Source organism: Propithecus coquereli, unplaced genomic scaffold (genome assembly GCF_000956105.1).
Source record: "Propithecus coquereli isolate 6110/MARCELLA unplaced genomic scaffold, Pcoq_1.0 Scaffold85, whole genome shotgun sequence".
In the NCBI taxonomy this organism is placed as follows: Eukaryota; Metazoa; Chordata; class Mammalia; order Primates; family Indriidae; genus Propithecus; species Propithecus coquereli.
Genome location: NW_012154729.1, coordinates 4,457,618 through 4,476,150, shown reverse-complemented (window position 1 = coordinate 4,476,150; position 18,533 = coordinate 4,457,618). Strand labels below are relative to the sequence as shown.

Here is an 18,533-nt window from a genome sequence, read left to right as displayed (position 1 = left end):
TAAAAAATACGTGCTTGTATTTAACCTCTTCTTCCTCATAATCCATTTTTATTACATTTTACAAAAGTATCCATCTATGACAGATGACAAAAGTGATCCTGCACCCCATATAGTTTGAGAAACACTGATAATGGGGAAACAGCAAGAGCTCTGGAGACCAGCAGCCCTGCCTGTGTTTGAATCCTGACTCTACCACTTACTGGTGCCATAAACGTGGGCAAATTATTTGACCTCCCTATGCCACGGTTTCTTTGTCTGTAGAAAGGGGTTAATGACATTTACCTCACAAGTTATGCCTGGGTGTTTCTCTTTCTTAAATAGGATGAGAGGGCATGAAGACATTGGCCACTGAATGATGGGGGCTAGATCAGCCTTGTTCTAGGCCAATAGTTTTCACCCTTTTCCCCTCCCCAATATATTAAGAGGTAGGACATACTCTTAACATGACAATTTTAGTTGCCACTTTCTTGAATAAGTTACTTTATCTCTCTAAGGTTTCCTTTCCTCATCTGTCAAGTGTAGATCATAACATATGGGGTTACTGTCAGGATTAGGTAAAAGAATGCACCTGAAGCACTTATCCCAAGATTGGTACACAGTAACAGTTCTTATGATGGCATGCCCCCATTATCACTCTAGACATTAGTAAAATGATGAGTAATTAAAGAAGTAACAGTTACCCAAAGTCCCAGTCTTGAGTATTTTATACAATAAATGTCTTTACTATCTTAAGAACATATAATTCTCACTACTGTATAAACTTCAAACTGAACAGAAGATCAGTAGGAGTAGTGTACCAATTACTTCCCATACACAAACTAAAATAAAAAAAGAAAGGAAAAAATGTCTAAATTAATTAAAAATATATTTTCCCCATTATTTAGCTATAAAAGAAAAAGAGGATAACATGCATACTTGCTCAGAGCAATAGGAAGAGAAATTTCCATTGGTGATCCCTTGTAACTTTGTCTTTCTCCGAGAGCATATTTGACTTCTTGTCCATTGATCACTACTTTTTCTATTGTAAGGTCCTTTGTATCCAAAATCTAAAATTAATATTTTTAAATAATAAGAAAATAGTTTTAGATACCAGAGAAAACTAGTATGGGAAATAGGTTACTACAGTGATTATAGAGTGGAACTAATTGCTTACAGAGAGTATAAAATACAGAGTGAAATCACAAGAATTAAAGGAGTCAAAAGTTAGTATTGGTCTTATCATTTGGGACCCTAAGCTTCCTGAAAATTTTTGGGTCCTAAGATTTGCATATATATTGTTAAGTAACTCTAGGATAGCCACACAAATTTTGGGCTTTAAGTAAAAGTCTAAATTAAAATGCCTTTGCTTCTGTCTCCTAAAACTTAATTTCTGTTATAAAAACTTCACCTTCAACTTAAGTTTCTTTCACTCTAACTCCTCAATATATCTCGCCCTATATTTCCTCCTAGGATTCAAACTCATATGTACTTTCATATATCCATATACAGGGTTTTATGCCATGGGTTTTGTTTCTCCTATCTTTATTCTCTCTTCTTCCAAATTATTTAATTATTTTAAATCTTATTACACTGTGTATGTTGTTTTAAGCAGTCTCAAATTCTTTCTGGAACAAAGCAGGGTTAAAAAAAAAAAAGCCTTATGCCTCACTATTATGTTTCTATTTACATTTTCTACTTGTTATCCACAAAGTGCTATGATGAAAAAACCACAGGCTTGTGTGTTAAAAACAAAACTAAAAACAAAAACCACCTTGATGTGATTCCCAGCACAGCCATTTATTTTGTGAAGACCAGAGGGTTTGCGGTCAGAAAGACCTGTGTTCAACTGCAACTGCTGGTTTCCCCCACTTACTAGTCTATGTGATCTTGGCCATGACACTAAAACCTCACTGAGCCACCAACTGAAAGAAAAAATTCTGAAAGTTTCAATAAAAAGAGAGAAATGTTTGCAAATTATCACAAATTTTGAGTACCAAACTTCAGTGTAAATAAACCAAAACTTGAAAGATTTTAGAAAGCTAGGAATTAGTCCTGTTAGAACTCCCTCAGCATTCCCCAGCATCACAGACTTCAAGAATGGAGAGGAAAAGAAGATGTGAAGTCTCTCCTCACCTAGCACTGGAACTGGGTCTTGCTATCTCACTTTTGAGACAGTTTGTACTATTATCCCTGTAGCCCATATGAAGCTTTGGCACTATTTTCTTATGGAATTCATCTATTAATCAAACTTTTGAGTGAGCTCTACATGTTAGGCGCTATACTAGGAATTTGAGACACTATGAAACATAGTCCCTACATAATCTAGTAGAGGAAAGAAAAGAAGCCAACTTTAAATAAATATGAATAAATAAATAATGAGAACTCTTGGTTTCAGGTTATTGTCATAAGTAAGTAAACAATTATAAACAGATGTTACTTTGTACTACAAATTGCCTTGTATAAAATCTAACATTATTATAATTTCAGGCTCTAATTTGCTAAACAAATGTGACAACCAGAAATCATAATTTAAAAATCTTACTCCTCTCTAGATTTGGGGAATGTAAAACAACGAACAGGTTTTTAGATTGGGACATTCTTTTCAAAATGTAAACATCCCTGACTCTTGCTTACTTAAAGGAACAGAGGTAAAGCTTTTATTTTTACAAAACAGAGAGTGCAAGGCCATATTAAGCAGCAATGAGCTATCAAAATTCACTTTCCTTTAATAAAAGGAGAGACTGCATTGAAGTAGGACTTCACGCCAGTCCTGCCTGGGCAAAACTGCCACTGCATGCTACTTCAGGAAGACCAAAGTGCAACTTACAAGGAAATAGTTACCTTCTTGCTTATAATACTTTTATTTATTTTCTTTCTTATAGTACTTTTGGTAATTACATATCGGTACATAGAGGAGTAGACCTATTTTTCAAATCAATTAATCTATTAACATGTTAAAAGACAAAGAGAAAGTTAAGTGCTTTATTATAATAATTCATACTAATGAACGCAAAATACAGATCTATTGCATAAATAGGAAAAAGAGGCACAAAACCCACCAATTCTTATCTGTACTTATAATTCTACCCAATTATTTGACTCCACTAATTTCCCTCCTCAAACCTACAACATACTTGGTCCAATTGCTAATTGCTGTGTTTGAGTAGATCTCATCACGATACACTGTGCAAAACACACTGTGTTGTCATTCTACCCTGGTGAGGAAGCCGAATATGGCTGGTCTTTTTATGTCCCTCTTAATTCTAAAATGCTCTTCTACGAAATTCTTCAAGTGAAAGGTGCAAACCAAACACTATCAACCCATTTGAGTATAAACGTAGGTTATAGGCCATAGATAAAATCACTGAATAACATTCCATGAATCTAAACGAATCTTCATTCAAATGATTAGAGAGCTTGTAAAAGTATGTATTTTCTAAGAAATACAATAATTACTTCCTCCTTGGAAGCAACTATCAATAAAGCATACTGAGTCATCCTTAGAAAGCTTGAACGTTCCATCTGTCCTTAAATTATTAGAAGATGCTAAGAAGGGTGATAGGAATCAAAGGTAGAAAGGACGCTGAAGAAAAAGAGCTGCACCTAGAGTTAGAAAGCAGAGACTGTTAGTTTCAAAGCAAGGCTGAGAGAAGGGGTTTCGCGCCGGGAATCCTAAGAGATTTGAGAACTACCAGCAGGGAGATCGAGGGAGCTGGGCAATCGGTCGCATCCTGCAGACCTGAGGGTTTTAATAAAGTGCCTGGGAGGGAAAAGTGGGATCAGGGATCGACAGAACATGGGATGATGAGCCTAGACTGAGGAAGGTGCGCTGGGGGCTGGGAGAAGTCTGGGGCCTGAGGAGGGGGTTCTGGGCTGCAGGCCGAGGAAATGGGGAGGCCACGGGGAATTAGCCTTGGGAACTAGGATTCTGAGGGACTGTTGCAAAGACGAAACCCGAGGGCTGGGTGAGGAGAGAGGCGTGGATAGGGCGCCGGGATGTGCCCAGGGACTGGAGAGTGGATCGGGGAGAGGGGTGGAGAAGACGTAGGTGGGAGTGAGGGCAGGGACACAGAGGCAGGCGTACGTGGGGCTGAAGAGGGCATGCTATGGGGTGAGTGGGGGCTGAAGAGGAGGTGCAGAACAGGGGTTGGGTGGGGACTGCGGAAGAGCAGACGCGGCGTGGGGCTAGGCAGGGGTAAGCCGGAGCCCCCGGGAACGAGGGGCGAGGGGCGGGTGGCCGGGAGAGGCGGGCACCGGGCAGACGTCCCACCGTACCAGGCTGCGCAGATTGTCCTCCTGGGACTGGACCGTGAGCGCGGCGGTCCCAGTCAGCGCCCGGCGAGTGAAGTCGACGCTGCAGCGCAGGTGCAAATGCTTGGTCTGGCAGATCGAAGCTGGAGAGGCCAGAGAACAGGTATCCACGACCTCCGGCATGGCTCCGGGGGATCGCGCCGCAGACCGACCCGCACCTCACACTCAGCAGCCAGGATCCGATCGGAGCAGAGGAGGCGGCCGGGGGGTGAGGAGGTAGGTAGAGAAGAGGAGGAGGGGTTCGCGGCGCATGCCGGGAAAAGAAGTTCTCTGAAGTCGGAGGAGCGAGGGGCCGGCGAGGACTGGACCAAAATTCCCGTGGTGCAGCGCGACGAGGCCGAGGCCTGCGCTTCGCTGCCTGGGAGCGTGCGTGTCGGGGAGGGTGGGGGGACCGAGATTGCTTTTGGAGGCCGAGGAGAGGGAAGAACCGGAGGGAAGTAGGGGCAGGAGAGAGGGTTGGGCTGAGGGAAATAAGTGGAGCCGGAGAGCAAATTGAACGCTTCCACATTAGTTCTATCTGACTTTGGTGGAAAGTATGATGGCAACAAAGGAAAAAAACTTGTTGGTAGTTGTGTGTAGTGAGGGCGGGGCGAAGTCAAAAGGTTTGTCGGAAGGCCATCTTCTGTGCGGTTCCTCGTTAGTATAGTGGTGAGTATCCCCGCCTGTCACGCGGGAGACCGGGGTTCGATTCCCCGACGGGGAGGCACAAGGATGTTTTTTTCCCCCAATCAGCAGTAAAATTCGTATTTTAAAAGCTGTTTTGTTGCTGGGTTGCAAGTAAGCTCAAGTCTGTCAGTTTTACTGTTTATCAGGTAAATTTCCAAGCCTTGGGCGTCTAAAACAGAAAGCCAACATTCCCATCTTAGAAACTGTAATGATTTCTGTTACAGAAGTGAAGTGTGCACTGGCGGCAGTGGGAATGTAGAGCTGGGACTTCTACCTCAGCTCTGGGGCCCCTCCGGGAGGTTAGAGAATGCAAAGGAAGCCTTGCTTTTAGAGCGGGGCCTCAGACCTGAAACTAGAGAAATTGGAAGAGGACAAGTCTCAAAGGACCTTAAACCTGTTTTCCAACCTGTTTTCACTGCTCTTCTCTTTACACACTCTACTTGGGTTGAGCTTTTAATCCTGGGCTTTTAATCCTGAATGCATGAATGGGGGACCCATTGAAGAATTTTAAGGAGGGGAGTGCCATGCATGATAGGATTCATGTTATAAAGAAAGCACTGGTAGCATTCAGAAAATGAAAATGAAAATGAGATATCAAACCAGAAGCAGGAGAGTTAGGAAACTATTAAAATAGTCCAGGCAGAAAATGCTGGGGCCCTGACACACGTAAGTAATAAGTAATAAGTTAGAATAGAGAGGAAGGAATTAGAGAGGAAGGAATGAGTGGTGGGAATACTTGAGAGGTAGGTGGATTCACAGATTGAGAGGAGCCTAAGATGACTGTCAGATTTTTGGCTTCAGTGGCTGGGTAATCATTAACCAGAGGTGTAGACTATATGAAGAGGACAGATTTCAGGGGAAGATGCCAAGTTCAATTTTGGACTTGGCGGTTTGAAAACCTACGGGAGTCAAAGTGGAGATGTCCATCAGTCACTTGGATATGCAAGTCTGTAGCTCTGGGGAAGTGTCAGGTAGGTATGACAACATCACATGTGCAATAGAAGAAATTATGGGGTAAGCTCAACCCAGGTAGAATATGTAAAGAGAAGAGCAATGAAAACAGGTTGGAAGCTGGGAGAACAGCAGAATTTAATTTTTTTAAAAGGGAGCTAGAGGAAGAGAAACCCATGAATAAACTAGAAAGAGCCAGCCAACAATGTCAAATGCAGCCCAGGGGGCCACTAAAGTAAGGAGTGAAGATTCTCCTTTGGATTTGGCAGGAAAGTGAGGGTGGGAAGGTGGTGGCTTTGTTGCCTTTCGTGGTTTGAGAATAGTGGATTGAGCAATGGAAGAGAAGAGGGGAAGTAGAACATAAGCCACTGTCAGGATACATGGTCTCCTCACAAAGGGAAGATAAAAGGGGTAGCTAGAGAGAAATGCAGCATTGGGAAAGGTTTTGTTTTGCACGAGAAACTTTAACATATTTAGATATAGAGGTGAAAGCGTTTCTAGAGATGAGCAAAATGAAGATTTAAAAAGTGTGATCGATTGGGTGTGCTGCTACAGTTCCATCCTCTATCAAAAATGATCTAACAATTAAATTTGGCTCCAGCAACAGAAAAAGATGCTATGAATTTGGGTATCCTTGTGTTGGCCTCTGCAAGCCAAAGGAAAACAAAAATATCCCCCACTATGAAATCCAGTACCTTATACATGCACAGGTCCTAATTTCATATGGCCTGAGAATTGATGATGTGATCAACATTTGCAAACATTTTTTAAGGTTGCCAAATCTTGGGTTACATATGATACAATAGAATTAATTTAGTTAAGTAATACAGAATCAAATCATCTTCTTTAGCTAGTATGGAGAAAGGATAGTTTGTTTTAAAAAAAGACTGTCAATATCATCTTCCATTATTGATTACCAGGAACCCACAGGGTTTATACCACTCGTGTTCAAAAAATATATCCACAGAAAACCACAAATGAATTCCTCAATTGATTAATATATTCATTAAAAGACAGATATACAATAGCAATTGTTTTCTAAGATACCACTGACCTCCAAAACAGAGTGTACAAAATTAGCAATTCACAAACAATAGGAGTATTTTTTATACCTAATGGTAGATTGGGAATGCTTTTAAAGATGAGGCTTTCCATTCCATCTATAAAATAAAGGAAATATCAGGTTCTATCTACCAAAGGAGAGTTAATTAAGGATGAAAAAAATGATCTATATAAAGTTTTATGAAAAGAAATAGTACATATATTTATAGAGCCATATGAACAGGAAGTATTCCAGCCATGCTGCTCTCCTGGAAAAGTTACTTATCCCTCAGGATAATTGAGGTACACATGCCTCACGGGGTTGTTGGAAAGATGAAATGAGATAATGTATGGGACGTGCTTAGCACTGTGCTTGGCACAGAATGAGCATTTGTTATCTGTTAGCTAGTAGTGTTATTGCTATTGGCTTTTATTTTGTCTATTTTGATCATTTTAATATTTATTTTTTCTTGTTTTGTTAGCAACAGCTTTTAGGAAGACCTGGGACTTGAGAAGCAACTGAGGTTTGTACAGCAAAGCAGGTCCTACCAAATTAGGCCTCTAAAAAGGAATGGCAACATTAGCAAAGATCATATGTTTTGAAATGCATTTACAGGAAATTTCAGTTGGTACACTAAGACTTCCCTTAAAAGGGTATAAAGACTTCACGTTATTTTCTCCCCTTCCTTCACATACACCTTTCCTTTCTTTGAATATTCAATGTAATTCGCAGATACTTATTAAGTGCATTCTACTATACTGCTACCTAGAAAAGATTTGGGGAAGTGAGCTGGGTCAGCACTATTGTGTAAATTTTCTCTAGCCAGGTATGACTGCCTGAAGGGAGTTACACCAAGAGCATGGGCAGGCTGGGCAAGGAGAGGACACCAGGGGTGTGAAAGATGATGGAGAGGCAGTCAGCGAATTAGCCTTCCTGTGGGATTAGGGTGAACAATCTGGAAAGATAATGGGGCAGTGTGGTCAGAGAGTGTGACAAGGTACTGATTATGGATGACTTGCTGTTTTTGTGTAGAAAGAGGGCAGAGAATATATTAAAGATTTTGCTGATATCTACATAAAATATTTCAGGAAAGATTCTCAAGAAACTCATGGTATTATTTGCCTGTGGGGAGGGAGAAATAGAGTGTCCAAGGAACAGAGGCAGGAAGAAGATATTTCAACTGAATAACCTTTTAAGCCTTTTGAATTTTTAGGTAGGTGAATGTTTCCTATTCAAAAAAAGTTATTTATTGATATGAAAAAAAAAATAGGCCAGTGGTGGTGGTTCATGCCTGTAATCCCAGCCCTCTGGGAGGCTGAGGCGGGAGGATTGCTTGAGCCCAGGAGTTCAAGACCAGCCTGGGCAACATAGCAAGACCCCATCTCTACGAAAAAATTTAAAAATTAGCTGGGCATGGTGGTATCATGGTGTATTTTCAATAGTGATGTTTTTCCCTGGTTCTTTGGCTCCTAGGTTGGAGGAATAGCAAAGCAAGATGGGCCAATGCGACAGAGAGAAAAGAGCAGATGCTGAGTATATCTACTTAAGCAGCTTTTATTATAAGATAATATAGGAGAGGAAAGCAAAATTCATTTTCTAAGGGGAAACGGGTCTGTCTCCGCGAGTGGAGAAGACCTTGTCTACTTCTATGTTTTTCTTTTTATGTGCTAGTAGTTTATGTTAGTAAAGGTTAGTAGTAAAGGTTAGTTGTAACTAGGACTGAATTCCTTTCTATTTTTGGACATGACTTAAAGATTACATTCCAGTCATTCTTTCTAGTATACCTATGATGGGGAAAGTTCCATTTTTCCATTCCCTGCTGGTCAGTGTTCCATGGCCTAATTACCCCATTCTTTAAGATTGAAATAACTGTTTCCTTTTCTATTTTTCTGCAACCATTTCCTCTTTCTTAGTTTTCTGCCCCTAACATTCCATTACCTCTCACTTGTCTTCCTGTCCCTAACAGTGTCCCATTCCTATAATCCTGGCTACTCAAGAGGCTGAGGCAGGAAGATCACTTGAGCCCAGGAGTTTGAGGTTACGGTGAGCTATGACTGTACCATTGCACTCCACCTTAGGTGACAGAGTGAGACCCCATCTTTTAAAAAAAAAGAAAAAGAAAGAAAAGATAAAGGTCACTGGAATCAAAAACCACAAACACAAACAAAAACAGCCTTTGGTGACATCCTGTGTATGTCATACTCTCTCGAGCATGGGCCCCACCCAGCTCTGCACCTGCACTGATTCAGGTGGCTTCAGCCAAGCTGACCCCAAGTTGTCCCAGTTCTGTGACTTCTCCTGCCCTTCCTTAAGCCTAGATGCCTCCACTTCTCTCCCCCTCCACACCCTGCCTCCCCTTCCTCCAGTCTGGGCTGAAGTCTAGTAGATTGTCTTTCCCTAAGGCAACGAGCTGCTGCATGGGACACCCTTCACTTCCTCCCTCCAGCATATGAGCAAATGGAAGAAATTATTTCAGCCACCTTTTTTATGCTTAGCTGACAACATGGTTGAGGCAACCCTAACCCGTTCCTCCATTTTTCTGTTTAATTTCTTTTTGCCTGTGCAGCCCTGTGCACAAATTCTGTACTTATAGTCACATCTCCAGTCTGTTCTTCGTGTCAAGAGAAGGTCTGAGCAGCTGGGGAGGCCAGAAATGAAAGAAGCACAGGACAAAGTTCCAGAAATTTTGTAAAATAGCAATCCCTTCCTGGCTCCTGCCTCGCCCTCCTAGCCCACCCCACCGTGGTTGACAGCAGGCAGGGTCTGCAGAGCCTCTCCAGCCAGCCGTGTCACCTCCCACGCAGGTCTACCTTTTGTTTCTCTGCTGTTGCCCTCCCTACCGGAGGAACTGGGCTGAACAGAGCAGATTGTCAAGCTGCCCCGGGTTGGAGCCAGAGAGCCTGCTGGCTGCGCTGGCTGCGTGGCCTCCTCTCTTTCCCCACATGATGTGTACCTCGTCAGAAATTCAGACCTCAGGTCCCTCTCCAAACCTGCTAGATCAGAACCTATTAAGATCCCCTGGTGATCCGTGGGCATATTAAATTAGAAACTCAAAGGATACTTTTGGAATGGGAGGAAATACAGTTCAAGAGTAATCAAACATGTCAGGACTCTTGCTCTTGGGATCCACTGCCCTGGACCCCCAAATCAGGGCTCCCCTAATACCCCCATCCTTAACAAAGCACTTACAGCACTGCACGATTGTCAGTTTACTTGTCAAACTGCTCTGGGGTGGAGCCAGAGTGCCCGCTGGCTATGTGACATCCCGTGTACTTCATACTCTCTCGAGCACTGGCCCCACCTAGCTCTACGTAAGCGTCCCTAAGACACTGACTGTATATTTTCCCTCTCTGAGCATGTTTGTTGAGTGAATGAAAAAATGTGTAAATGAATGAATGAGATTCCATATGAGGTTCCAGGCATGCTTTTATTCTGTGCTTCACTATGTGTTGACTGTGGACCCTTCCTCATCCTCTGATGCCACCAGGCAATCTGTTTGCTTGCAATACAGAATGCCCTTGCCACCCTCCTGCTAATGGTAAACACTTTAAAAAACACAATTATTGAAGCATACTGTCCATTCATAAAAGTGCACATAATGTAAGTGTAACTCCCTGAACTTGATAAACTGAGCGTACCAGTGCAATCTGCACCCAGACTAGAAACAGAACATTACAACCACCCCTCTAGCTGTCCCCCTTAAGTTCCCTCCTATTCTCTATAAATCCTGCTTCCGAGGGGTACCACTGCCTGACTTCCAGTAGCATATTACTTTGACCTGTTTTGCTATTTATATTTCCGTTATATGAATGGAAACACACAGTATGTACTGTCATGCCTGGCTCCTTTGGCTCACCATTACGTTTGTGAGATTCCTCCGCAGTGTTGTGTGTAGTTCTAGGTTGTGCACTCACACCGCCCTATAGTGTTCCGCATGTGGATATACCGCCGTTTACTCATCCACTCTACTGTGGACGGACATGTGGGTAATTTCCGGTTCTGAGTTATTATGAATGGTGCTGCTGTGGACGTTCCAGTACATGTCTTTTGAACAGATTGCAGCCAGGTTTTCATGTGCTACTTTGAAGTCTGGACAGCTAAACCCACGCCAGGCAATTTCCTTTGGAACCACTGCACTGAGCCAAAATCATTCATTGCAGCAACGCAGTTCTGTAGCTATTGACACAAATTCAGTGCCTCCTCCACCCCATCCTGCTGCCCCCGCCCCAACCACCCTGGCTTGGGTAGGAGGAGAAGTGGATGAAGCAGAGAAGGAAGCTGTTTTCAAGTTACAGGAAAAAAAGTTATTGGCAACTGTTGGTCTTGATCATATTTTCCTCTCAGCCACTTCTGTTGCTTTTCCAGGTATGCCTGATTGCAAGCCGTGCTGAACCTCTTTTTTTCTGACTCAGAGATTCCAGCTCTGCTTGTATTTTTCTGCTAGGCAGCCAGTGCTATTTCATCACAGCAGATGCCTGACACCTTTGTTCTGATGCCCTAAAGCGTGAGTTGGGTTTGATAAGTGTCTACAGGGTTTCATTCTCAAAAGCCCTATCTCTGACTTATCTTGGTTGACTCTGAGCCCAATTTCTCTTGTTTTGCCAGCAGAGCAGGTTCTCGCTGCTTGCTCACGAATTGTGTTTTCATGAGTGAAGATCAGTCTGAAAGGTTTTCATCCTAAACATTCGTCCCATCTACAAGTCTGTGTTTGAAGAATTAACTACCATTTTGTCATTTCTTATAAAAGGCCTTTCTGATTTGGAATTCAGAATTGGGCACATGGTTGGCTTACTCTTCACTTTCCCGCCCCCTGCAGGTGTGCCGCAGGGTTTCTTAAACTGAGAACTGAGCCGTGACCTTCCACATACGTCCTAGACCTGGCCTCTACCTTCCTCCCAAGCTGCTGCCCCTTGGCTTCCAGACCAGCCCCCTTCTCCAGCCGGGCTCTCCTTCCTTCCTCCCAGACACCACACCACGCTCAGCCCCACCCGCCCAGCGCCCAGAAGGCCTCCATGCCTGTTCCTCCCACCTCTGCTCACTGCCCCCTTTCTCCATGAGTATTTCCCTATGTGTTTCCTTTCTCTTTTGGTCCTTAATTCTTCTGAACATGAACTTTATATACAGATACACGTGTGTGTGTGTGTGTGTGTGTGTGTGTGTGTGTGTGTGTACATATAGTCAATCATCATTACTCTTGAATTTGGTGTTTGCAAATTTGCCTACTCACTAAAATTTATTTGTTTTCCTCAAATCAGTACTCACAGCACAGGGTCATGCTCGGACACACTCAGAGCTGTGAAAAACTTGAATCTGCAGAGGCTCACGTGCTCAACCGAGGTCAAAGCTGCCTTCTTGTTTCTACTCTTATACAGTAAACAAATGTCCTTTTTGCAGTCTAGTGTCACATTTTTTCCCATTTTCATGATTTTTGTTGGTGATTTCGCTGTTTAAAATGTTTCCCAAGCAAGTGCTCAATTGCTCTGTAGTGTTCCCAAGTGCAAGAAGATTGTGATGTGCTTTAGGGGGGGAAGTATGAGTGTTAGGTAAGTTTCGTTCAGGCATGAGTTACAGTGCTGTTGGCTGTGAGTTCGGTGTTAATGATCAACTGTGTACTACATAAAGTGTCTTTCAACTGAAACACATACAAAACAAGGTTATGTATTGATTCATTGACAAAAATATTGTGACCAGAGGCTCTCAGGAACCTACTCTATTTCCCCTGGGAGCAATGGTTTAGGATTCACTAATTCAGTGTTCGCAGCAACTTTATAGAATATAGCTACTGTGAATAATGAGAATTGGCTGTATATATTTCTTGTCCTTTCAGTTAGTTTGCATTTGTTTTTTTATACCTCTCTCTCCCTGTTCCCAAAGAAGTGGAGGTGGCAAGCATATCTTACAGCTCTGCTAACTCTATCACAGCACCCAGCTCGCTCCAAACAATATAGTAGGTACTTAATAGATGCAAAAGGAATAAAAAAAAGGAGAGGCCAGGTGCCATGGCTCACGCCTGGAATCTTACCACTTTAGGAGATCGAGGTGGGAGGGTCGATTGAGGCCAGGAGTTCAAGACCAGCCCAAACAACATAGTGAGACCCCATCTCTACAAAAAATAACAAAAATTAGCCAGACGTTGTGGCACACTCCTGTAGTCCCAGCTACTCGGGAGGCTGAGGCAGGAGGATTGCTTCAGCCCAGGAGTTGGAGGTTGCTGTGAGCTATGATGAAGCCACTGCAGTTTAGCTTGGTCAACAGAGAACAGATCGTGTCTCTAAGAAAAAAAAGAAAGAAAGAAAGCAGGGAAGAAATGAAGGAAGGGTGGCAGAAAGAAAAGACATATTGTGGGAGCTGAGGTTGTTGCTCTGACGAAGAAGGCATAGCTTCCCAGAACTTCTCAATCTCTCACTCCTTAAATGCTTCCCCTTTATTTCTGAGAGGAATCATTGAGCTTGAATGATATAAAATTAGAAATTAAGTGATATTTTGTGGTAGATTTGGCTTTTATTTCTGCTCTTTAAGGAATTTAAAAGAACAAACCTTCTGGATTTTTTAAATTTTTTTTTTCAACTTTTTCTTCTCCTTCTCCCCACCCTCTACCCCTCAGTCTTCACTTGGAGGGAGATAACTCTAGAACTCCCAAACTCCAGGCCAGAAGGAAGCGGGCACGCATGGCAGGCAGAAATACAGCTATGTGGTATTGTCAGGCACCTTCTGTGGGTACCAAACAGCATGGATTCCCACTTGTGCCTGGGAGGTTTGCAAACACACTGGGAAAGTGGGGACCATAAAATGAAACCCCCAAAGATCAGTGCGGGAGACTGAGTAATCACAGGATATCCAGTTGGGCACTCCGTAAACGCTGTAGGACTTCAATGGAAAGGTCAGTGGGCATCTTCCTCGAGGCAGCAATGCTTGTGTGGAAATATAAAGCAGGGATCTCTAATTTTTTTTTATTGCTTATCAATATCAGAAAAAAATTGGAGGCACACCCTCAATAAATGTCTGCAAATTATTCTCATGTGCTAATATAATTAGTTAGTATCTCAAGATACAAAATACACGGAGGGCAAGGTTCACTGTCAACAAGAGTGAATGTAAATCCTTACTTCAAATAACCATCTTATAATTATGTTTTGCATGAGGGGGTTACCTTCTTATCAAATCTGATTTGTCACTATTATCTTGTTTTGTTTGTTAATGTACTCACCTTATCTTGGAGTAGGAGAATTACTAATTCTGCTAGTAATTGTTCCTGTTGCTCATTGTTATTTTGGTATGGCAGCCCATGCTAAGACAGAAATTGGTATAAGGAGCGGGTGCTGCTATAACAAATACATAAGAATGTGGAAGCAGTCTTGGAACGGGGTCACAGGCGAAGGCTGGAGGAGTTTTGAGGTATGTGCTAGAAAAAGCTGAGGTTGCTGTCAAAGATTGCTAAAGGTGATTCTGGCGAGGGCACCAAAAGAAAAGAGGAGAGCTGGAGAGAAAGCCTCCCTCTTCTCAGAGAATACACAAATAATCATGAACAGAATGTGGGCAGAAATACGGTGGCAGAGGCCATTCCAATGAGGTCTCAGATGGAAATGAGAAACGTGATATTAGACACTGGAGAAAAGCCTTGTTATAAAGTGGCAAAGAGCGTGCTGAATTGGGTTCATGTTCTAGTGTTTTGTGGAAGATAGAACTTTCGAGCAATGAAATTGGATAGTTAGCTGAGGCAATTTCTAAGCAGAGTGTTGAAGGAGCATCCTGGTTCCTCCTGACTACTAATGGTAAAGTTGGAGAAGAGAGAAAATAATTGAAGAGGGAATCATTAAGTAAAAAAGAACCAGCACTTAAAGATTTGGGAAACTCTTAGCCTGTTCATACTGCAAAAAATGATTCTCGTGTTCAGAAGGGAACATCACGGGTGTGGCTGACCAGCTGTTTCATAAGCAGTGTAATGCGGGTGTGAACTATGGACTTAATCAGCAGCCATCTGAACAGAAGCCAGGGATAGAGGTGGGATTATACTGGCAGAAAGGCTGCCAGTTGGGACCAAAGGGAAAAGACACAACAAGATGGAATGAAATAAGGCCGCACATATGCATTATCCTTCAAGAAAAGAGAAGGACCCCAAAGGCAATTCAGAGATCATCAGGGCTGATACTCCCACCACTGGCCCAGAGTGTTTGGGGTCCCTGAGAACAAGGCTGCCTGCACCCCCCGTTTCAAAGGGTGGGTCCACTACCCAGCAGAGTCACATGGGTGGGGCCCCCATGGAGAGCTGTGTGGGTGGTGCTACCCCTACCTGAAGGGCTGGGGCCACCCCACTGAGTGATGGGTGTGATGCCTCCACCCCAGTGGTTCTGGAAGGTGGGACCACCACCACAGTGGGCCTGGAGGGCAGAGCATTCATTGAGCCAAAGAGGATAATTCTTAACCCTTAAGGCCTAATGAAGTTCACCTTTCTAGGTTTTGGACTTCCTTGGTATTCATCACAGTTTTCTGCCTTCCGCTTCCCCCTTTTGCAATAGGAATGTGTGTTCCTATTGTATACCTTTCCCACCATTGGATTTTGGAAGCACATAACTTGTCTGGTTTCACAAGTTCACAAGTGGAGAGGAATTTTGCCTCAGGATGACTCTCGGGTCTCACTCTTATTTGATTTAGATGATATTGGATGACACTTTAGACTTTAGAGTTGATGCTAGGATGAGACTGTTAGGATGGAATGCATGTATTTTGCATTCAAGAAGAATGTGAATTTTGGGGGAGGGCAAGAGAAGAATGTTATGGACTAAATGTTTGAATCTCCTTCTGAATTTCTTGTTGAAGCTCTAACCTCCAACGTGATGGTATTAGGAGGTGAGGCCTTTGGGAGGTGATTAGATTTAGATGTAGTCTTGAAGGAGGAGCCCCATGGTGGGATTACTGCCTATATAAGAAGAGGAAGAGAGACCAGAGTTTCTTCTTCTACTGTGTGAAGATACAGCAAGAAGGTGGCCATCTGCAAGCCAGGAAAGGGACCCTCACCAGACACTGAATCTGCTAGCACTTTGAACTTGGCTTCCCAGCCTCCAGAACTGTGAAAAATAAATGTCTACTATTTAAGCCACCCAGTCTCTGGTATTTTGTTATGGCAGCCTGAGCTGACTAAGGCTCTCATTTATAATTACATTCTAACTTCTGAATTGAGGCTGCAATTTGGGAAACATGACCACAAAACTTTGAGTCACCTGAGGATTCAGAAAAATCACGAACCTGCACAAGGTTTATCCAGGGGCAGGGGAAGCACTAGCTCACAGAGAAAAGTTAAAGGGCCAGTAGAACAAAAAACATACAGTTGTTTGTGATGATAGTTCACAAGCCATGCCTGGGAAACAGACCAGTTACATAAAGAATATTAGAGATTTCATATTTACTGCCTGCATCCAAATGATTGCTGTGTGCATGTGTCCATTCCACTTTGGAAACTTCTCCTGAATGAATGTGGAAAGTTTGGGTGGGTAATTGAGAGGGAAAATACTTCCCATGAGGTTGACAGTTATAAGCAAAGTTAGAAACAAAAACCAAATTCAGAAAAATAACTTATACTTTGTTATGGACCATTTGGGCTCCCACTTCCTTCAATTCGTATGTTGAGATTCTAATCCCCAAAGTGATGTTTTAGGAGATGGGGCCTTTGGGAAGTGATTAGGTCACGAGGGCAGAGTCACTGTGAATGGGATTAGTGCTCTTATAAAAGGACCCCAGAGAGCTAGCTAGTGCCTTCTACCATGTGAGGACACAGCTAGAAAGTGCTCTCCCTGTGAACCAGGAAGCCCTCACCAAACACTGAATCTGTCGGTGCCTTGATCTTGGGCTTCTGGCCTCCAGAAATGTGAAAAACAAATCTTTGTTGTTTGTAAGCTTTCCGGTCTATGGTATTTTGTTATAGTAGCCCCAATGGACTAAGAGACACGTCTTGAACCCCCAGGTGTGTTTCCAAAGAACGCATCACATTTTACCCGAGATGTCTCTGTGGGGCCGTCCACTCCGCCCTTGCCTGGTGTTGGGCCAGGAGCTAGTCACTGAGGTCTCCCGTCCTCTGGAAGTGGAGGAAATGGCGGCCCCGGGAGGCTGTCTTTCCAGCCTTTAGCTAACATCCTTGAGCCTTGAAAGTGACATGCCACCACTTCTTTCATATTCCACTGGTCACAGAGACCAACCAGCTACAGCAGGAGGAAACCACACACAGCTGTGAGTAACAGGAGAGCTGATTGTTAGGCGTCTTTTTGGGGGTTGGCTACTACCATGAGGCGGGTATTATTATTATCCCTATTTTACAGATGAGGAGACTGAAGCTCCCACAAATAAGTCATTTGCTCAAGTCACTCAGCTTGGACGAGTCAGAGCTGGAATTCACACCTAGATAGTATGAGCCGCTACCCTGGCCTCACCATGGGCCTTTTTTCCTAACTAACTTCCTCTCTTCCTCTCATGGCATGAAACATTGCGAATGAGATATATAGTGTATTTCCTTTTGCTTAGACCATTTCGAAAGTCATTGTTACTTAAGGGTGGAGGTTGGTGGGTTGCCAAAGAATGAAATATACTGAGAACATCTGACCAAAGTCCCTAACGCTTACACAAATTAAGAAAATGTAACACACAGATGAGGAATAACAAGACTGTTGACCCAATTTCAGAGCCTGACATTTACAAAATGAACACAAAACAGAGTGGGTTGTGTGCACATTCTGTTTAATTCCTCTCTTTCAGGGTTGTTTGGGTCAGGCTGTTGTCTCATGAGACTGGGTGGGCTAAATTGAGCAACATTTTGCTAAAATAAGCCTGCAAGATTAGACCTTAGGAAACAAAGGCCGGAAAGAGAAACTACATTTCCTATAAAATGTGGAACAATGGGATAACAGCGTGACAACCAGCAAGAGGGCAATTTATATATGAGAAGGAACTGGATTATATATGATATGATACATAATGTTACCGATACAAATTATCATGAGAAAGGGAAAATTTTGCTGATTTTTTAAATCAAGTCTATAGTGCATTGCACCAAATAATTATAGACCATTATTTTAAACTAGGTTGTAGCACAGCATGAATCAATAAACGTACTTATTTTGTTTCACCTAATTGTATTTATTTAACAATTTTTTTTTAGCACTTATGTGCCAGACCCTATTCTAAGTGCCGTAAATATATTAACACATTTCCATTAATCCTGATAACAACCGTGGAAGGTAGGTACTATTATTTTTCACGTTTTACAGGCAGGGAAACTGAAACACGATGAGATTGAGTAACCAGCTAAGATTCAACTGGGACTCAAACCAAGCACTCTGGCTCCAGAGTCTAGCTTTTAATCAGGCTCTTTGCCCGGTATAAAAAGATGGACACATAGTTTATTTTCTTTTGTGACTCTGCATAAGCCATTCGTGCCGCTGGGATTCCCCTCTCTCCCATTCTCACCGCTTCTCCTGCCTGTCCAGAAAACTCCTGCTCGTTTTTCAAGAGTTAACTAAGATTTAGCCTCTGCTATGAAGCCTTCTGTGGCTTGCGTGCAGATTTAGGCACCTGTTTACTGTGCTCTCAATATGTC

General features: G+C 42.8%; 1 protein-coding gene and 1 non-coding gene across 3 annotated transcripts in view; one reads left to right on the top strand and one right to left on the bottom strand.

Moving 5' to 3' along the window:
* The window catches only part of LTA4H (leukotriene A4 hydrolase), a 28,406-nt gene extending 23,848 nt beyond the window's left edge, over positions 1-4,558 (bottom strand). Inside the window, exons 1-2 of one of the 2 annotated variants that reach the window (XM_012664015.1) lie at positions 4,255-4,558; positions 916-1,046 (exon numbers count right to left, since the gene is read on the bottom strand). In XM_012664015.1, coding sequence (XP_012519469.1) covers positions 916-1,046; positions 4,255-4,413 — 290 coding nt within the window. In that variant the 5' untranslated portion in view covers positions 4,414-4,558. The remainder of the gene's footprint in view (positions 1-915; positions 1,047-4,254) is intronic. The other variant, XM_012664016.1, reaches the window with a different exon arrangement.
* Positions 4,559-4,921: 363 nt separating this feature from the next.
* On the top strand, positions 4,922-4,993 carry TRNAD-GUC. The gene has a single exon. It is a non-coding gene; the product is annotated as a tRNA-Asp (tRNA).
* Positions 4,994-18,533: the final 13,540 nt, after the last annotated feature.